A 20,398-nucleotide genomic window follows, 5' to 3' on the forward strand; every position below is an offset into this window, starting at 1 on the left:
TTCCAATACTAAACATTCCTGTTAGTGGAAGGCACAATATGAACAGAAATGTGTGGGGATTCATGGCTTTGCTGAGAAATTAGTAGAGAATGAACAGAGGAGTTGTTCTTTATTCAACATTAATGGGTATTAAAACAGAAGGGATGTAACACTACACTTGTCCAACGCACCTCCACACACACCCCTTTGCATATTGTTCCTCTACATGATTAGCCTAAGGGGATCACTGACTGCACTAATAGTTCCTGTTGTGTTGTTTTCACAGACACAATGTGCACACATCATGATTGCAAATGCTATTTTTGGAACATCCCCTTGGTATTGAAATGAAAGAAAAGTGCTGCATAGCTATTTCTATAAAAACTGTCACTTTCAGAATAGTTTCTATAAAATTTAACTAGTCCCACTTGGCTCATTAACTATTTTCAAAAACATACAATTCCCTGAAATTTTTACTTAAAGATGATGCTCCTTCATTGCTTTCTTCCCTACATGTTTTGCCTAATCTTGTACTACCACATAAACTAAGAAAGGGATTTCTTTGCAGTTTTCTACTAATCTATCTGGCTATTTATGAAACTAATGGAAAAGTTGGACAAGCTGAGGTTAACACTCATCCTTTCTCATTCGACTTTGATGGATTTATTAAAATAAATGCAATTACGGGTAATGTTATGCTCTATGGCATATTCTGCCTTGTAATGTGTGTACATCAACACCAGAAAAACTGCAGGCCACAATAAGAAGCTGGAATACCTGTTAGAAGAGGGCTCCATTCAGCCCCCTTCACCAATCTGTGGAAAATAATTATCCACGGGTGGTTCTTGATGTTTATCATAAAGAAATATAACAGTACATTGGGAAGTGGGCATAATCCACACATAAATGCACATACAATATACATAAACAACCAAACTCTTTTTAAATATATGCACCCATACAAACTATTACAGCATTTGTAAAAATAGCATGCTTTTAAGACTTTCCTACTTCTCTTAGAATGTACATTGCAATACAGAATTCCATTTCAGAACAAGATGTCAAGGGTCAGACTCAATCCAGAATAGAACAAACTATGCTGATTTACACCAGCTAAAGAGCTGACCCTGAGCACCTTACACTGAAATCAGACTCTATGTTGAAATGTACACTGTAAATAGAGTATTTATATGCACCTGTGTTCAATCTGAAAAAAGGCATAGGAGCATTCTATTTCTGTGCATGCTCCTAAAAGACCATTGTGTGGTCTGCTTGATCGCATAGGTATATGTGCATTTATGTACACATGTATAAAGGCTAATGCCTCAGGGCAACGCCCAGATTAATCACTGAGTAATATCCATCATGTGAATATCCATCACTAAATGGTTTTACACCAGCTAAGGGTTGGGTCCTATATGTCTGATTATATAAAGCCAAAATATTAACTATTTATCATAGCTTCTTCTAACTCTAGCTTTTTTCATTGCTGAGCTATGTCAGGAATTTTCTCATTTAAAAACTTATACATGTCACAAGCACATGGAATATGTGAGCAGCAAAACTAGTATGTAATGCTGTAAGTCTCCTAAGGAGCTTATGCTGACACTTAATGAGACATATTTTGAATTCTGCATCATATGCAAACCTCCTGTGATTGATTTACAGGGATAGCTGAGTGGGAGGTTAGCAAGTATTCCTAATTAGCCTTGCACACAAAGTGAACTGCTTTTGTTCTATGCCAGACACTGAATAACATTTTGCAAAGTGGTAGGCAGACTTATTTGAGACAGTTAGAACATCTGGCCCAAATAAGTTAATTCTATATACTTTCCTCAATAACTATAAATTAAACATAAATCCAAAAGATGTATCTTTAAATATGGACCTTTATATATGTCCAGATAATTTACAGTCCCGAAATTGAACAGTCTGGGTTGTGCCAAAGGCTTATACAATGCATAAGTTACATTAACAATATTTAAAAGGTTTCAATTTGGAAACACATATGAAGCACTGTCTATGCAGCTATTAACATGCCCTTTTATTCTGTGATGAGATGAATAGCTTCCTTTTATAATTAAAGCAATGAAAGGTCTGATTTTCAGAAGTACTGGGGACCTGCAACTCCACTGAAAGTCAATGAGAGCTGCAAGTTCTCAACACCTCTGAAAATCAGGTGATTGCTTATACTTGAGTAGAAACTTAGGATTCTAAATGGAATCTGAGAAACTTTTCTTAAATGCCTAAAACATTCAAAACATTAGGCTAGTTTATCTCCAGATATGGTATTACTTCCATAGAAAATAAGCTAGAGCTTCTTTATCATTCTATCTGCTCCTGTATTCATCTGTCCAATTTATAAAAATATCCATTATGATTTTTGCTATAAATGTTACTTTAGATACAGAAGAAATGTTCACCTACTACATTCAATTTGGAAAACAATTTTTAAAATACATAAAATATAAATAGCAGTGAATATACAAATAAAAAAAACCTATTTTACCATGTGACTGGAATACCTGTTTCTAAGTTTCATTTCTTTAGTCAAAAAACCTATACTAGGGTGTTCAGATTTTTAAAATAATTTATCTCAATACAGTTTGCCTAAGAGGTCAGGATGAGGAATATATTATAGAAAGAACCTTAAAACAGGGAAAGATTTTTTTTAAAAGGACTATAAAATGGGGAACCTTGTATCAGAATGCCAATATATAGAAGAATGAAATCCTGTAGTTTTCTCTCAGTGCTAATACAGAAAAACTTCCTCTGAATTCAACAGGAGTAGTTTTTTTGCCCCTAAGTAAGGGCTGCAGCATTGGAGCCAATATAAGGATTGTCTATCCCAAATGAATATTTGAAATAAAATTTAGAACTTCACCAAATTCAATCATCGTATATCAAATATAAGTGAAATTGTACTATGTTTAAAAAGATATGGTTTATGTAGAAAGTTGCTTCTTGTGAGAAAATAGAATGAGAATAAATTCACTTTTCTGATTTTTTATATTTGTATTATGTCTCAGTATTTCATAACTCAATATTTAAATATAAAATGTACGGATAAAATTAATTTACTACATTGTCATCACAAAAATTTGGATATTTACTATTAATTGAAAACTGTCAGAGATAATTGAACATTTTGTATCTCAAACAATTTTTAAAGTAGGAAGGCATTTGTTTGGCCAAAACAACAAATCTGTACAAATCCTAGAGTACTAATTGCATAATGTACCTTTACAAAATAATGTAATTGGGGTTCAGCTTGTTCCTCTGTTTTCTATTTGAAAAATAAGATTGTTTAATAACCCATCAAAGCTATATGTAAACCAAGGAAACAATAGAGCAGATGTTGACTGCTGTCTTGTGCCTCGTAGACATAATTAAACACAATGAGACACTCATGCACCCAAATAATAGAGGACAAACAAACAAAAAATGGTACAATATAAACAAAAACCTCATTTACTGGACACCTGCCTTGTATAAATTCACAATATTTACACCACTTATCCTGTGATGAAAACAGAACAAAATAAATAATTTCCTTATCTGCATTCAGCCCTCATCAGATAACCAGACAAACCATGAACAAAAAAATACTTCACAAAATTAACTTTAATTTTACTACTGCTGATAACTGCATTGGTTAATTTCATAAAGCTACTAGGCAACCATATTTTTGTAATGCAACAAAATCCTGATACTGCAATCACATTTTCTGTAAGCAAAGGTTATATAAATAAATGAACTTGAACCTGATCCAAATAGACCAAAAACACTGCAACTGCTCTATCTGAAAATATTATATGAATTCCTTTTTAGATAAAGTAGGTATTTTCCCTTAACTTCAAGATATGAAATGAAATTCACATTTGTACATACTCCTCTGTAGAAGAATAAATGGGATACACAGCAAAGACTATATAGACATCACACTTCATATTTGTTCTGGTGCTCAGTGTCCCATTTAATTCTCTATTCTACATCAAGGAATTCAGGTAATATATAAAATGTTTACTATATGTTGTCTATTTTCATTAAAATAATTAAATGTAGATGTGTTTTCTCCTGTTATAGCAACATTGATCCAATATTCTAAAAGCAGTCTTCAGTGCATGAAAAAACCCTCTTATTTAATCATCAATTTCCATACTTGCTGTTGGAAAAAGGAAAGTTTCTAGGTATACGAACAACTTTGATTCAGAAAATTAATACCTGTGTTTGTTACTAAAACAAAATTGAGTCATCTTTTATGTTTACATAAAACATTATGCTAAAATAGGTGCTCCCTAGAGTGTTATTAAATTTTAATTTTAGATAAAGGACACAGTTACTTTGTTTACTGCAAATACACATTTTCTCTGTACATTTTACTGGGTTATGTGTAAGAAAGAAGGCAGAATCTAATGTGATCTGCATCTCTTTATGCTAATAAAACCATGCTAGCCTATTTCCATAGAAAACACCATAAAGCATAAATACCAAATGGAAAACAAATGGAAGCTTAATACCACTGTGAAGCAAACCAATCAACCCTAAAACAGCTGAGATAGATCTTATCCAGTAGTTCGTTCATTCTTTATAGAAAAGCAATGAAAATATTCATAGGTGAATCAGATTAAAAAAAAATAAAAAAAAATAAAATAAAACCTCAGCAGCTCTGAAAGGTTGTAAAGCACTAAATTCTTTTGATTTATGAAGGCAGCATCCACCGCATTGAGCAAAACAGCTCAGCATGCCAAGACCCTTTTTTCCTGAAATTCCTTTATTAACACAACCAGGCTCTGCTAGTGAACAAAAGCAGTGGTGTGGTGTATAAATCATTAATACTGTTCTGTGCAATGGCTGAATTTCCTGTGCTAGCTGGAAAGCCTTCCTGCACAACAGGGATTTTGGGGTTGGAATTGGCTGCTATGAAATGTACTCCATCATTCTCTGTGTTTGACGCTTCCCAATAGCTTTGTACTTTTGCTTTCCTTTTTCTCTCCCAAGACCAGCAATTGCAATATAAATTTAGTGGTTTTCAAGTCTGTAAAGAAAGAAAAAGTTCATTTACAAACAGAACTCATTTCCCTGTATTTAAAGGCTTCAGGTTGATTTTTTTTTTAAATTTGCAGAAAATTAACGGGGTTTTCTTTTTAAGTCTGTTTAACTTTCCACTTTAAACAGAAGCAAAAGGTTAAATGCTAATGCTACTGAAAGTTTGGCTGTTCTTTTTTCTTAAAACCCTGTCACTGCAAAAAGAAGCTCCTCGCTGAATGAGGGAAAGTTTTACTTCTCATGGGAACAAAAACATTTTTTTGAAGGAGGTAGAAAGAATCAACTATGTGCAAAGAAGTTATCCATACTATCTTTTTACTTTGGGTCTCCCAAGGCCCTTTCTACAGAGGGATAGGTAATCTCATAAAACTCTGATAAGCCGCATTCAATTCTAAATGGAATTGGATGAGGAGATATTAAGGATGAAACAGGAATTAAAGTACTGCAACTGACTTCCTGGGCTTTTACTTCATGAATATCACTCTACACCAGAATGTTTGTGTCTTTTATCTTGAGTGTATATTGAGTCCCACACCATAAGCCTGACATCGAAAAGGAAAAGGACGTATTATAAAGGCAACCAAGAATACAGTCACTCTTGCATTTCAGGTAGGCCCAAATGCTTGGTTGCATATATAGTCAGGACCAGTACTAAACAAATATATTCCTAGTCAGCTAAATTTACGGTAAACCTTTATATAGCCTTTGAACATGATTTTTCAAAAGTGCACAAGCAAAAATCATAGTATTTAAAACAGTGTGCCAGTTTACACTAATGTAGCCATCCTACGTAATAAAGATTATAAGAATAAGGCGACAATGCATGCAGAAATCCCTCTGCATTACAAAATAATGACATTCTGAACAGAAAAAAATGAAGCCCCTGCAGTGCTATTCTGTCAGCTTTTGAAAGTAAATAACTTTGCTTCTGACAAGTGAGAGAGAATGTTTTCCCTCCCTCTGCCATAGAGCATTAATTGAGGTATGCAGCCATGTTACATCCCTGAGACAGGACTAACACATGACAGGGAAGGAAAGCTCAAGGAAGGAGAGGGCACACATACAATATATAGACGTCCTTCCATCCCAAAATTTTCAAAGTAACTCTACCTGAGTAGGTTACATTTTTCCTGGAGAACTGTTCAACAAGATGGTGCTTCCGTTCTCTACAATGTCTGCTCAACATGCTTCCAACAAGTCTTTCAAACTTTCATCCATTGCTGTATTTTTGAATTATATTTAGGAACTTCAATTTTAATTTTACAAATTACATTTATTACTATTTGTTTTAAAGTGAAGGACAAAATTGTAATGTCGCTGATCAATACGTTTAATATAAGCAAATATTTAATAAAACATGAGCTACCCACAGTATAAAATGAAGCAAAGTAGCAAGCAGAAACAGACAGGAGAAACAAAGCACAAGAAAGAAGCTCACAAAGACGTGGAATACTGACAGAGAAATACACACTACCAAATACATGCACAGAAGAAAAGCTAGGCATACTCACAGGGTTACATTTAGGAAGGCAGAAAGAATTTTTGGTTGATTTTGATGGTAATTGGTCAAAAGTCAAACACAAGAAGATCTTATTAGAATTAAACCATGTGTGTTCATTGAACAACTTTGGTGTTTTGAGTTTAAAATTTAAAACTCTTTTGGTCCATATCTGCAAAAAAAAATCATTACCTCACTGTGAACACAAAATAATCCTCTGTGTGCTTTAGTTCTTACTATCGTTCCTAATTTTGATTCTGCATGTGTTTAACACAACAAAAAAGAGCAGGATCAAAACAGACTGAGATCTCTCCACAGCTGGAGCCCGCTATAGTGCAAAAGACCAAAGGCCTGACTACAACTACTCAGCACACTATAGACATTAAATATGCTATTTTCCCTAATTAAATTCACTGGGCTGCTGCATTGACAGAGGAGGAGGGGAAGCAAAATGTAAAAGAAGTCAATGGCTCTGCACTAAGCTACTCAGAGGTAAATGAGTGATGCTAGTAAAGAAATGGCAAGAGTTCCTCAGGAGAGCCTGAGTATTACACACTTCAATTTAAAACTGATAAATCAATCACATGAACACCTTAAAGAGGTTATAGACCTTGAGGGATTATTCATATGGAAAGTGGTGGCTTCTAGTTTCCACTAATGTCATTATAGCTCTATAATGCAAGGTGATAAACTCTTATGTCAACAGCTTTTGTCACTTTCTCTCACATATCACCTGTTAAAAACTGAACATAGTATTTAAATGGAGCTCTCTTAGTATACCGATATAATTTACTTACCATTTCAGAAATACACAAATATCCAAAACCCCTACATCCAAACTCTTTCTACCACTACTGTTAACAAACAAGCTGAAAGGAAATGTTTGCTCTTTACTCCAAAACATTCCCAACTTAACTGACCACTGCACACTTCCACTGGCACAAAGTGTCACAACACATATTAAAAACAACTGTCAACGTAAATATTCAATAAATACAACTGAAGAGTGACAACTTACAAGTAGCTGACAAGAAAAAATTCAGTCATCACATTTTTACCCAAAATATTTGCCTTTTGAGCACAATATAAAAGGAATTATTCTAAGACATGAGTACTCCACCTGTCCCTGCCACATGGAATCCAAGGCAAGCTCCTACTGGACCATTCTTGCTCTTATCTTCCAAAGCAGCCAGTAACCAAAGTTAACTGTTTGGTCATTTTTTCTTTTAATTTGTTTTGGCCTTCGGTATTTAAGGCGGGGTGTCAGTTAGTTAAAGCACCTCCTCTTGCTATTGTGGCTGGAAAATGACCTTGTTCAACACAGCAGTAGTCAAATGCCCCATCTACCTTTTTCTTCAGAATGAGAACGCAGCACTGGCTCTCTAAGCCACTTCTTAGTAGTCTCTGGAAAACAATTAAATGGCTCTTGTGTGAGAGAGCAATATAATCATTTACATTTCACTTTAAACGAGGAGGTGGAGTTTCATATGTAAACTTGGAAGTTTATCGATGAACATCAAATGACCTTATTTTCCTTATTAAAATAAACAGAACATAAGGATATCACTCACTACTTGTGCATAAAAGATATCTCCAGATGCAACAATTACACCCACACCTTCCGAGTTCCGTTTCATTTATATGATGAAATTTCCTAAGAGTGCCACACTGCCCCCTTAGGTACAAATCCATCAACCTGATATTGTTTGCAATATGGCAATTTCTTTTTCTAACAGAATACTATAATTTGCCTGACAAAATACAGTGTTTTTACCCAACCAAAATGAATACACTAGTATTATGTTTCTCTTGGGGCAGTGAAGCTGGTTAAATGAATCAGAAAACCCTAAAAAGATTGTCTACCTCAGTCCATCAGCTACTGGACAATTATTCAAGGCCCAGCTGTAAGAAAAACAGATGGTGAGTGAGCATTAGTAATGTGGACTTCTTTTCACTCATGCAGGCATAAGCAGAGGTTGTATGTTCTCACATGAAAATTGCCATGAAATAGCAGACTGAGGAATAAAACTGTGCAAAGGTTCAATTTTGTAAGCTAACAGATGCTTACAATTTTCATGAGCTACAGTCATATTAAATAATTTTACAACAGAGAGAGTCAGAGTCAGTGAATCATATATTCAGTACATAGAAAGCAATTCAATGTTTTTGTGCTGAAAGATAAAGTATTGGTTTAAGAAGTGATGCCATTCCCCTATTGTAATCAACTCAAACATTTGATCCGTCAGGTCATACTAAATTATAAAATGTAAAGGTAAACAAGTACTTTGAACTGTAATTAAAATGCTTCGGTGTCATTCAACAATTAATGTATTGGTTCTGTATCAAAAAGGTAAACTGCATCCAGAGAGAATTCATACATCCTATTTTAATTCTTTATATAATTTATATGTGAAGATAATCTCTTCTAATCCCTTTCTCTATTATCAACTGCATCAATCGAAAGCACTATCTAATAAATCAACCTTGAATTAAGTCATGAAGACAGAATGTGAAAAAAAAAAAAAAAAAACCTTCAGACTCCTATAAACCTTCAGATTCAGAAGCATGAATTAGGTAAATTATGTGGGGAATTCAACTCTTCTTCATAGTCATAATGGTTAAAGCCTAAATAACATTACACAAATTTACAACTAAAACTCTATGCATGGTGTGATTTTTTTTAATTTTAAATCTTTGGTATGAAAACTGGTCTCACTGACCACTATCTATGCCATGAACTACTTTCTAGTTAAAGACAGAGAAGGTTGATATTGAAGTTTCAGTTCAATTGCTTTCGATCTGTGTATGTCCACTATGAGCAATGGCTCCATTTAAGAGGAATTACCCTTTGTACAAACCACTTCACTATTTAAAACAAACCACATATATCATCATCAAGTGGAAAAATTTACCAATCTTAAAATATTGACAACAGCACGGCACACTGTGAAATGGAATTTTACATAGTCTTGTAACGGTTGGCTTTATTACTTCACTGTGAAATATCAACTAAATACCATTACATCTCTAATGTATTATGTAGTATACAGTTATAGTTGATATAACATACTTAAATCTCTGTTAATACATTATAAATCCTGATTTATAGGGGGTTAAAGGCAGCTGTAAAATATTGCTTTGGGCTAACACCAGACACACAAAGTTGCAGCGAAGCACCATTTCTTACCTCACTTTTTTTTTTTTTTCTAAACTCTATAAAACAAAGTTAGTTCTAACACTTCAAAATAATATGGAGATGGGCCCAAACCAAAACACTAGTCCTTATACCCGCAAACACTGGCATTTTGTGAAATCCTAATATGCATCTCCTATTTTGGAAACAGTTATCTTTATAATGGCCGAACACAAAGCTCCAGATCCAATACTTTTATCCCTGCCACACATCCACAGTGATTTTTGCAGTGTTTGAGAACTAGATCTAGAATTCTGGACTACTATATTTTGCATGCAGTTTTGGGGGTTTTTTTAAATGAACATTTTGCTCACGGTTAATAGAGACTAGGCCTTCATGTTATGCTTTTCAGTGTTAACATTTCAACAGCACAATTTTTGATGTTTCTAAATGAGCTGTGGTGTATGAGCAGAAACATTGTTTTAAATAATATTTTAGTCCTACACTTAGCTGTAGAAACTTTATGAATGTCCATAATTCGGACTGATAGAATAGCGAATACCTAGATAGTTGCTAGCATTGAAATAGTATTGGAAGAGCTTTTGTAGTACTTATGGGTATACACTTTTGAAAAAAAGTGTATGAATACCTATCCAACATCAGATAGACCAGTGTCAGTTTATCAAGTAAATAATAGCAATTTTAAAGAACTTCCAGAACACAGATTTTCCAGAGAGACCAGAATAGCTCTCAAGAAACTGTCCATCCTCATGAGTATGTTCATATTTACTTGAGAGAAAGAGCAGCTCCCACCATAAGGGAAAAAGTAATATTTATTTGTCCCAACTGCTTCACTTAAAGGGGATAAAACACTGTTCTATTTAGTAAATCTAAAATGCAATATCTCATAGGTGGAGGAAAGAAAAGATCATACTGTAGAAATAATTATGTGTATGTGTATTTATTTTCAATGAGATACAGAACAAAAAAGAGGTATTAAAGGTGCAAATTAGAAAAACAATAGGCTGTATAGATTGACATAATGTGTAAATATGGTGGAGGTGAGGATTGAACAGGAGGCATTAATGGTTACTAACTTGTTAGTTAAAGCATTCAGGTCACAAATACTGAGGTCAATGGACAACCTTAAAGAGATGAAAAAATATTTACATTTAGTAAAGTATTTGAGCGACATCTAGTCAGATTTGTGTGTTTACTACAGTAGTTATGGGTAGGGAAAAGCTACAAAAATAAAATGCACTGCAAACATATATTCCAGTTCATAGATTATGTCTCATCTTTCTCTTTTTAAACCTAAGAAATCTACATAAGGTTCTGTAGGCGTAGTTAGCGCAGTGTTTACATTTCCCCAGTTTATGTAACTACTTTTTAGATGACTGGATATAAAGTAAAGTACTGTAATTAAGAAAATACAAAATCAAATTCAACAAATACTAAACCAGATCCGATTTAAGAAAATATTTCTCTAAATTACTCAACAAGATTCAGAAAAAGTATGATGCCTACTAAATGAACAAAACACCATAAGAAACAAATAGACATAACATTTTGAAACCAGCATCCTCACAGTTATCCCTCAGAAATGCAGATGCCTTAGCAGTTATATATAGCTCTGATTAAGGCAGGTAAAAGTGTAATGATCTGACAGGATAACTAGCCAGAAACAGTGAGAGACTAAAAACCCAGCAGTTTAGCAATACCCTATAAACTTCCAGAGCACCAGTTAATCCATTTAAAGAGTTAAAAAAATAACTTCAGGACATAACACTTTGTGAAGTGCATTAGCAATCACTTCTCATCTTTTTCTCAAATGGATTGGGTGCAATTGTATTCACTGTTTTAAAGTAATCATTACGCTTCCATAAGTTTTTTTAAACCTTAAAACACTGCTATATGGTGCATGTGTTTGCATGAGGCTATTGAAATAGATCATACAGGAACATTATTACAACCCTCAACCTCATCTTTATGTAATCTTTTATCAGCTACTTGTGTGGCCATGTTGACCTCTCACCTTAAGTAACATTTTCCCTTTCAAAAGCTCCTTCCTTAATGCTCAAATTGTTGTTTGGCACAGAGGAACAAGCACAGCAAAACACATGAGTACATTTTGTACATATCAAGTAACTGCACAAGTTAGACAGGAATATTTAAAGCTGATTCATAAATGGTATATTAAATACATATGAAGCATGCACAGCTATTAAAAACATAATTTTACATTTTCTATGCAAGACATTTAAATAATATATACATTATGTTTATCTTATGTAAATTTTAATTGTGAACACATGAACCCCTCCCACATACATGCAAAATCTGGTATATTTTATTATGCATTCCATGCTGTATGTTAGAAATGGTTTACATTACACTATTAGGGAGCCAAGCAACAGAAAGGTTCAGAAGCTTCAAATATTTTTATTTACTTGTTGGTAGTAACAGAAATGTTAAATATATGAATGCAAAAAAGAAATGTAAAATTAATCTTTGAAGAGCAAAATATATTAATAAAATTGCATAATGAAGAGAACTTTTAAATAGGAGATTTTTTAAAATACAGCAATAAAGATATGAATTGTATCATGGAAGTCTATATGCATCTAAACTACTGTAGTAGAAGTTTAAGAGTTCACAGACAAATACCTTGATATGTAACCCCTCAGAGGAGTTACAGTACTCACACACACACAAATCTAACCTTTCAGTAAAAAGGCCAGAATAAATTTAACTAATCACATTTGCATGACACTGTATTTTAATCTTGGCTCTGCATGGCTACTGTACGACCCTCTGTAGTAGTGGGCTCTTCAGTAGAAAAAATAAAAAAGTACCACACAATAATGATTCCAAATACAAGCAGTTCTAGTTTAGACATCCTATGTTGCCTAATACTTTATATTACACACTGAAATAGACAAAGGTTATAAAACTGGAAACTCCTTTTGTTGTATTTCTAACGAAAAAAACAGCAGCAAATATGATGCTTACAAATGAAAAGATTCTTAAAGATTAACTAAAATTAGGTATTGTTTTCTTAATTTCTAAGGCAGTTTTTCAAGGCAATGCAAATTTACTTCTGTGACTCAAATATTCCAATTCTTCACAGATATAGGTTTTAAAAAATTAAATGATTTTCTTTTCTGATGAAAATCAGTTAGAGTTCAATTTTAATCAGCAGCACGTTTCAACAAAGACTTACAATTCTTGGCTTCAAAGAAGGCTAAAACAAAAATTGCCATTGGGCACATTTACATTAGAAGCACAATTTATGCCTGCAACTGAAGAAAGAGGCAAGAGCAATATTTTTCATGGCTGAAATTCTGGTACAGAATCCATGGGTAAAACAATCAAAGTACTGTACTAAGCATATGTACAAACAGCATTAATAAAGATTTTGACAAAAGAAAGGTTTTTAAAGCACCCAAATGCTTGATCTTGTACTAAATTAACTCTTGTACTTATACTCATCATTTCTAAATACAGAGGCAAGATTCATCCCATACAATAAAAGACAATTACACATCCTATTCATACAAAGAATCTCTTTAAGACCATGAATCCCATAAACATTGCTGACAATGCAGTCAATAAATGGAAAGAAAAAAGTCAAACAAACTTACCTGCTGTAAGTACATAAAAGTCAAGGCACAGGAGAGCTGGGGACACATACCCACATTCGGCAGTGCCACACAGGTTGCACCCGTAAGGGGATGCTGCATGGTGTTGCTCTGAAGTCTACGTAGAACAAGAGAGGGGGCTTGCATGCAAGCACGTTTGTCCTGTCTTGCAACTACAGGATTTTTTTTTTTCCTTCTGATTATTTCAGAAAGAAACAGTGTCTTTCACTGTCTTGTTTTCTTTTCTCCCTTTCAGTGCTAGATCCCTACATTCATTTGTCAGCTAAGGCCACTTGGTAGACTTAAACTACAAATTTTTAACAGAGAGGGGAAAAAAACCCAGAAGACACAGCCTGCAGCCTATTGATGAGCAAATGGAACTTCCTCAATGACAGTGAGAGCTGAGGCTCGTCTCACAACAGTAGCTGCTGACTAGTAGAGAGAGAGATTGACTCACTGAAGCTCAGTCGGCTGGTGCTGATGCTGCACGGCTTCTCATTTGTCAAATGGGTCCTAGGGCAGGGTCTTTACCACTCACCAAAATTCAAATACTGCATTTTAAAAATCCCTAGGGAGGGTTGGGAAGGAGAGAGAGCACGCTGCATCACACGTCCATGAGATTTGGGCAATTAATGTCATAGCCCAGCTGGGACTGAATGTCTGTTATGATTCAGCCCTTCTCCCCTTTCTCCTCTGCCCCCCCTTTTCGTGGACCCACCTGACAAATAAAAAGGGCTTTCCCCTTCTAAGAAACATACGTATGGAGCACAAACTGAGAAAGAAAATATAATCTTAACTAGTCTGCAGGAAATTATTCTATAAAACATCTTAGTTTTATATCTACATGCCATTCACTATCTAGTCTCCTAAAAAAACCCCTTAAAAACATTTAAAAAATACTGTGAAATATCAGAGTAACCCCTGCAGTAGAAACACTGGGAATAAAACTAATGTTGTGGCACGCTTGTTTTTTTTTTAAATGAGGGAAATAGCTGAAAACTGCTCTGAAACTCATCTAATCTAAAATTACAAATGTTTTTGAAGAATAGTAGGTCTATTTTAAGAGTTCATGCTAACAAGTTATAGGGACAAATTACATTGGTCAGTTTTGGGAATTTAATGTTTACCTTTTACTTTGAGAGTGACACCTCATTGCTCAAGATAGTATTTCACTTACAGACTTTATTTCTTTATTTTATGGAGTAATTATTATTCATTAGTAGATCCAGTTAGTCTTTATGAAAAGAAATAGGATGTGACCTGCAAATCAAATAATTTATACTCTAACTTGTCCTTGAGATCCAATATTAAAGCTTTTTTTTCTAGGCACAACTAACATATAACAAAAAATACTAATGTTTTGAAATGATTTTTGACAAAAATGAGTGAATTGTTAATTCTTCAGGAAAAAAAGGTCAAATCTCAAAGCATCACCCTAGTTTTTTGTTTTGTTTTCAGAAGCAAACTTTTCATATTAATAAATTACCTAGTTTCGTAGGATATCCAACTTTAACAGAGACACATCTTTTACCAACAGATTACCATTAAAAACAAGAAATGAATAATTAATCTACATACATGCGAGGTCTTTGTCATCACTAGTGTCACCAAATTCAAATCACTAATTTTCCTTTTTTTTTTTTAAAAAAAAGAGCTACTACTTGAACTGAAAACAGACACCTTCCACACAGCATATATCTGAAACTTAGGTTCTGGAGTTCAAGAAAAAGGAGTTATTTTATATTTTTACACACACACACATACACACACACACACAACTATAAATCTAAGTCAAAGGCATCTTCTCAAACAGCACAAGCCTTCCTTCCAGCAGGAATAACATATTTTTTCTGTCCAAAAGCAACCATTTCAACAAAACCAATGCACACAGAGCACACAAATTAACACTAGAACAATAAATACATAAACTTACAATACAGGAATTTGGTTTTGGCTTAGGAAACATCCATGCTTTTAGCAGTGTACTATGGTCTGAACTACTAAAACAGCACTGCTATATAATGGCACAAATTACTTTATCATGCCAAAACAAAACAAAAAAAGAGGAAAGAAGAAAGAAAAGAAACAACATCAAATAAACTCTCTTTATGCTCCTTTTTTCATTCTTTTCCTTTGCCTTAAGCAGTCTCCTGTTCTGACAAGAGTATGTCATGCTTTTCTTTTTTTTCCTCCCAGCACATTAAGCCTGTTATTCTGCAAATGCCCTAAGCTGATAGAATTTTCCCTTCAGCTCATTTTCATATGAAACATGATAAATAATACATGGTACTTTAATAAGACCTTATCAGAATCTTTAATTAAAAACAAATATGTTATGTAAGGGGCAAATAACCCATTCATTCTACATAATGCCAAAATCAAAGGCATAATGCTTCTAGGCCACACAGCCTGAAATTATACACGACTATCCAATTTTCAAAAGTGAAGTTCTGGAACACGACAAAATTGTCAAGAAAAGTTCCCTCTATTTATCACACGGTTTATAGTTAAGAATACTTATATAAAAGAAAAGAATAAAACCCAAATCCTTTAAAGCAATCTGTGAACAATCATTTCAAGACCATTTAGTGTAGAGTCTAACATACTCCTAGCATTCATTAAAGAATGTGCATCTCCCATTGCTCTGTTACATTTTGCCTGCTCCCACCATCACTGTGCCAGTAATATCAATTAAATAATATCTCACCTTTACATAACACAATAGTATCAGCAATAAATAATCATAAACATTAAAACATACTCACACAACACAACTAACTCAGAAGATGTCTGCTACAATAGACCTTAATGAGGAACAGAATTCTCTGGCTTGGAATAATACCCTGCTCCAAGTGATTGAGGGGGAAAAAAAAGTTCTCACCCACTTTGTAACTAACAAACCGACTCCCTCCAGGGTTAACTTCTTATTGCAGATAATAAATATGTCTGCTCTCAAAAGATGAAATCAGTGTCACCTCTTTCAAGCCATTTCCTTGTTTTAGACACTCTCCTCAGCCCAACCGCGTAACCACACTCCCAGTTATGGCTATACATAGTAAGTACTCTCCATAACTGGCCAAAGAAACATGAAAACTTGAACACTTTCTGACCCCTTCATCCCTCATAAACAAGAGTGATATCACAAGGACTCACCAAGGATTCTTCAGCGTTTCGAGCAACTGAAGCTCCGAGCAAAACAAGATTATATTTTAAGACCAGAGAGAGTTTGTACTCAAGTGTTCTTTCACATTGGTAACTCATGAAATGTCTTGTTTGGTCTGAACCCTAATGCTGATCGTTACTTCACACAGTCATTAGTTCTCATCAACATCCCATCTGTGTAACTAAATCTGTATTTCCGTAACTCTTGATCTTTAATTTTTCTCAGTCTACAGAATAGGGATAATGTGTGCTACTGCGAAGGCTGATTTCCTACCCCACACCACTAATGTGAATCAACCTGTTCCAGCTGATTCCGGATCCAGTCTCTGAACTGCATTTAATCATTGGCTGATTTGGTAAGACTGTCAACAAGGGTGCCAATTTGTATAATTTGTGCTGGTTTTGTTTGTTAGGAACTGGACTGAGGCCACCAATTTATATCACAGATAACACATAACAAGATAACCTATTCTGGATTTGAATGAGAAGCCTAAAGGTGAGAGATTCATGTATAATGACGATGAGTGAAGCTGAATAAATTACAGAGTCCTCTTATGTATATAGCAAGATGTCACACCCTTTTCCTTCACTTGTTTAAGTTTGAAATGTCATGGTAATCCAAACAAACGGATTGACCTGAAGACAGCAATATTCCTGTACCAGCCTCTTTAAAAATAAAATAGAAAGATAGAAACCTTTTTTATCTAATTTTGAACATCCAAGAACGGGAATAATAAAATCTGCCTGAAACAAAGGCAAACCCCCCATTTCTTGCAAACCTTATCCACAGCTGCAAAACCATTCTTAGCCTTTGATGCATGACTAGGTCTTTATTTCATCTAATTCATTCCACCAATAATAATCTATTGGTTGATAGGAATTTGGTAGCCGGATGATTTTTCAAACAAAATTTTATATTTTTTAAATAGCATCTTTCAGATATTTCACAGCATGCTGACAAGGAAGCCAAACATTCTCCATCAAGTAAAAAAAATGATGTCCTACTGAGGTCAGACAAAGCACTACAATCCTTTGCTTCAAACTTCTCTCACCAATAATGGCTGTGTTTGGTCTTCTGTGCCCTACCAAATATTCACATTAATCCGTCAGAAAGTCCATACACTCCCCACAGTTTTCCTATTAATTTGGAGTTACATTCTAATTACCTTCTCTGAATTAAAGATTTCCCACAAAGTGTGGATATCCTCTTATGGATGAGTGTGAAGCTGTCTGTGTTGAGAAAATGTGAAACATCACTTCAAATTTCTGACACTTAATTTTGTCCCATATTGGCTGCTGCATCAGTCAGCCTTTTCTTCCTCACTCACCACAAGCTATGCCTTCTAAAAAAACATCCTGTGGCCACCTTGAAGACCAATGCCAGTGGTCATGGAGCCCATCAAAGCTCTCTGCCTCAACATTTTCCCTTACTAATTAAGTTACTTGACCCTCCCATTCTCCTCTGAGATGCTTTCTGGCTGTTTCATTATGCCTGAAATAAGCCTTCAAATAGATGAGCAGGAGTGAAAAAAAGGTGACATTTGTTTACCACAGTCTTCAGGTAGTTATTCTTCATCTTCAATGTTTCATAACCGAAATGGCAATACAAGCCCTTCCGGGACACTCCAGAAATTCCCAGTTAGCTAGCCGCCTGTCTCCCCAAGCCTCCGATACACCTTCATCTAAATACAGAATAACGCCCTCCCTCATGGTTATGGATTTGCAAATTAGTGCCTACCTAGAAAACTATTAATTTTCAATCCAGCCCTTACAGCTGCCATTCAAAAGGGGTGTGTGTGAGAGGGTCTGAGAATATAATAGTATTTCTAACACTTTATATGTCTATAATGCATTTGATACTAGGAACCCAAAATGCTTTAAAAATCTTAATTATGCCTCACATCACAGTTATTAAATATGTATTTTCATGCTCACTATACAGATGGGTAAATGTGTTACAAAAAAATTCTCTTGCTACATCCAAGGTCTCACTGTAATTTGGTGCAGGAGCTCAGAGAATTATACAGTCTTGATGCCCAGTTCTCTGATCCAATCACTAGACAATACTCTCTCCCTCTAACTTCTGCAATAATAAAATACTCCTCATCACTTGAAATCAGGGGGAGGAAATCTGTTCTGCAGTCCCAAGTAAAACATTTAACTATAAACTTTTGGTAAATTATTAACAATTAATAAGCTCTTATCCTCCCTCTGCCCTCTCCACCAATATCCCATTTCTTTTAACTATATCTTGATAAACAGGTGAAAACCACTGGTCTTTTTAAAGCAACTACACTTTATCAAAAGACTAATTAAAAACACAAAAGGTTCTTTCTTTTCTTTCCAATTCCTGGTTGACAGCTCATCATTCCATGGGTATTTTCTTGTCATGAAAATCCGTATTTCTATTTTAAGGTTTTTATTAAGACGACTTTTCTTTACTAGCTCTCCACACAAAGATCAAGACATTACAGAGCCCTGCAACTACCTCAGGCAAATAAGAATTACTAATTTTTTCTATTAAGTACTGTGTTACTTCCATTGACTTCTCCAATATTTCATACCCAAAGTCTACAGGGAGTCAGCGCCAAGGTTAACCTTTTCAGCGCTACTTAACTACAAATTTCGAAATCATTCAGCATTAATTGTACAGGTTTTCAGCAATGGAAAAAAGTCATAAGTGTCCGTGTGCTAGCCACAATTAAATGCATGGACAGAAATGGAGGGAAATGTATAATGGCTATTTCTTAAAGGACTGACAAGACCTTCTGCTTGGCAGTTTCTAACTCAAAACCAAATATGGTCCCTTGTTCTCCTGGACTGAAGGGTCTGGAAGTGCTACAGAAAGTTATGTTCAGCACAGTGCTGGAGTAGAGAAGCACTTTATGAGTCTGATCCTGATCTAATTTTACATAGGTTTTACATTGGTGTAACTCTATTGAAGTTAATGGAGTTATTCCTGATTTACACCACCGCAAGGAATATCAGAATCAGACCTGATGTCTCTCCTTGTCACCTCCTTTAGCTGAGCCTGAAGCTGTGCTGGCAAACCTTAGAAGGAAGCTACATATAACCTGCTATTGGCTTAATTATGTACTCTGAAGGGGCAGAACACGAGAGTTGGAAAACATTGTGGGACCCTATAGGAGCAATTTGCCCATCCCCATTCTAAAAATGTCATCAAATTAAAATCATTAGACAAAATTCAGAGTTCAGTTAATCAGAAGAAAATAGCAAATAATTCCATATTCAGAATTTCATCAGGGAAAATTACAATAGTGGGTTTTTTTCCCCGTTTTGTTTTTGTTTTGTGTTTGAAAACTAATTTTCCCCAGAGATTCCACTCTGGGCACCTTAATAATAGGAGACATCCAAATCTCATATCTGGCTATCCAAATCAGTATTTAGGCACACTGATCATGAGACTTATCCATTTGTGTGTTGAACTGAGAATCCAAATGCAGGATTTGGAGAACTTATTAAGAAGCCCATGTGTAACATTTGGACTCTGTGTGTTGTACATTTCTCTGATGGTAAAAGTTTGTTTTTAAGCATTGCAAATGCAGCCCCCTGGCTTTCTCCCCTAAACAACTGTGACAGCTTAAAACATTAGGCAACATGGTTTGAATATTTACTAGAATTGGGCCTACGACACCAAATTTGGATCCGAGTATTAGGGGATAGCCGTGTTAGTCCAGATCTGTAAAAGTGGCAAAGAGTCCTGTGGCTCCTTATAGACTAACAGACATATTGGAGCATAAGCTTTCGACGAAGTGGGTAGTGACCCACAAAAGCTTATGCCCCAATACGTCTGTTAGTCTAGAAGGTGCCACGGGACTCTTTGCCAAATTTGGATCTGTGATTTTGGTTTGATGTGTTTAGAGATCTGGTCCATACACACAGTTGGATGTTAAATTTCCCGAAGTGTAGGGTGTT

General features: G+C 34.9%; 1 protein-coding gene across 29 annotated transcripts in view; it reads right to left on the reverse strand.

The window, feature by feature from the left end:
• Positions 1 to 20,398, reverse strand: part of RBFOX1 (RNA binding fox-1 homolog 1) — a 2,436,731-nt gene that overhangs the window by 396,865 nt on the left and 2,019,468 nt on the right. For 5 of the 29 annotated variants that reach the window (XM_073362526.1, XM_073362525.1, XM_073362514.1 and 2 more), the window contains exon 1: positions 13,304 to 13,402. The exons of the other annotated variants lie outside the window; for them this stretch is intronic. In XM_073362526.1, the coding sequence (XP_073218627.1) occupies positions 13,304 to 13,402 (99 nt within the window). Of the gene's footprint in view, positions 1 to 13,303; positions 13,403 to 20,398 lie in introns of those variants that run through there. 29 annotated transcript variants of the gene reach the window in all.

Source organism: Lepidochelys kempii, chromosome 10, assembly GCF_965140265.1.
Source record: "Lepidochelys kempii isolate rLepKem1 chromosome 10, rLepKem1.hap2, whole genome shotgun sequence".
Lineage (NCBI taxonomy): Eukaryota > Metazoa > Chordata > Testudines > Cheloniidae > Lepidochelys > Lepidochelys kempii.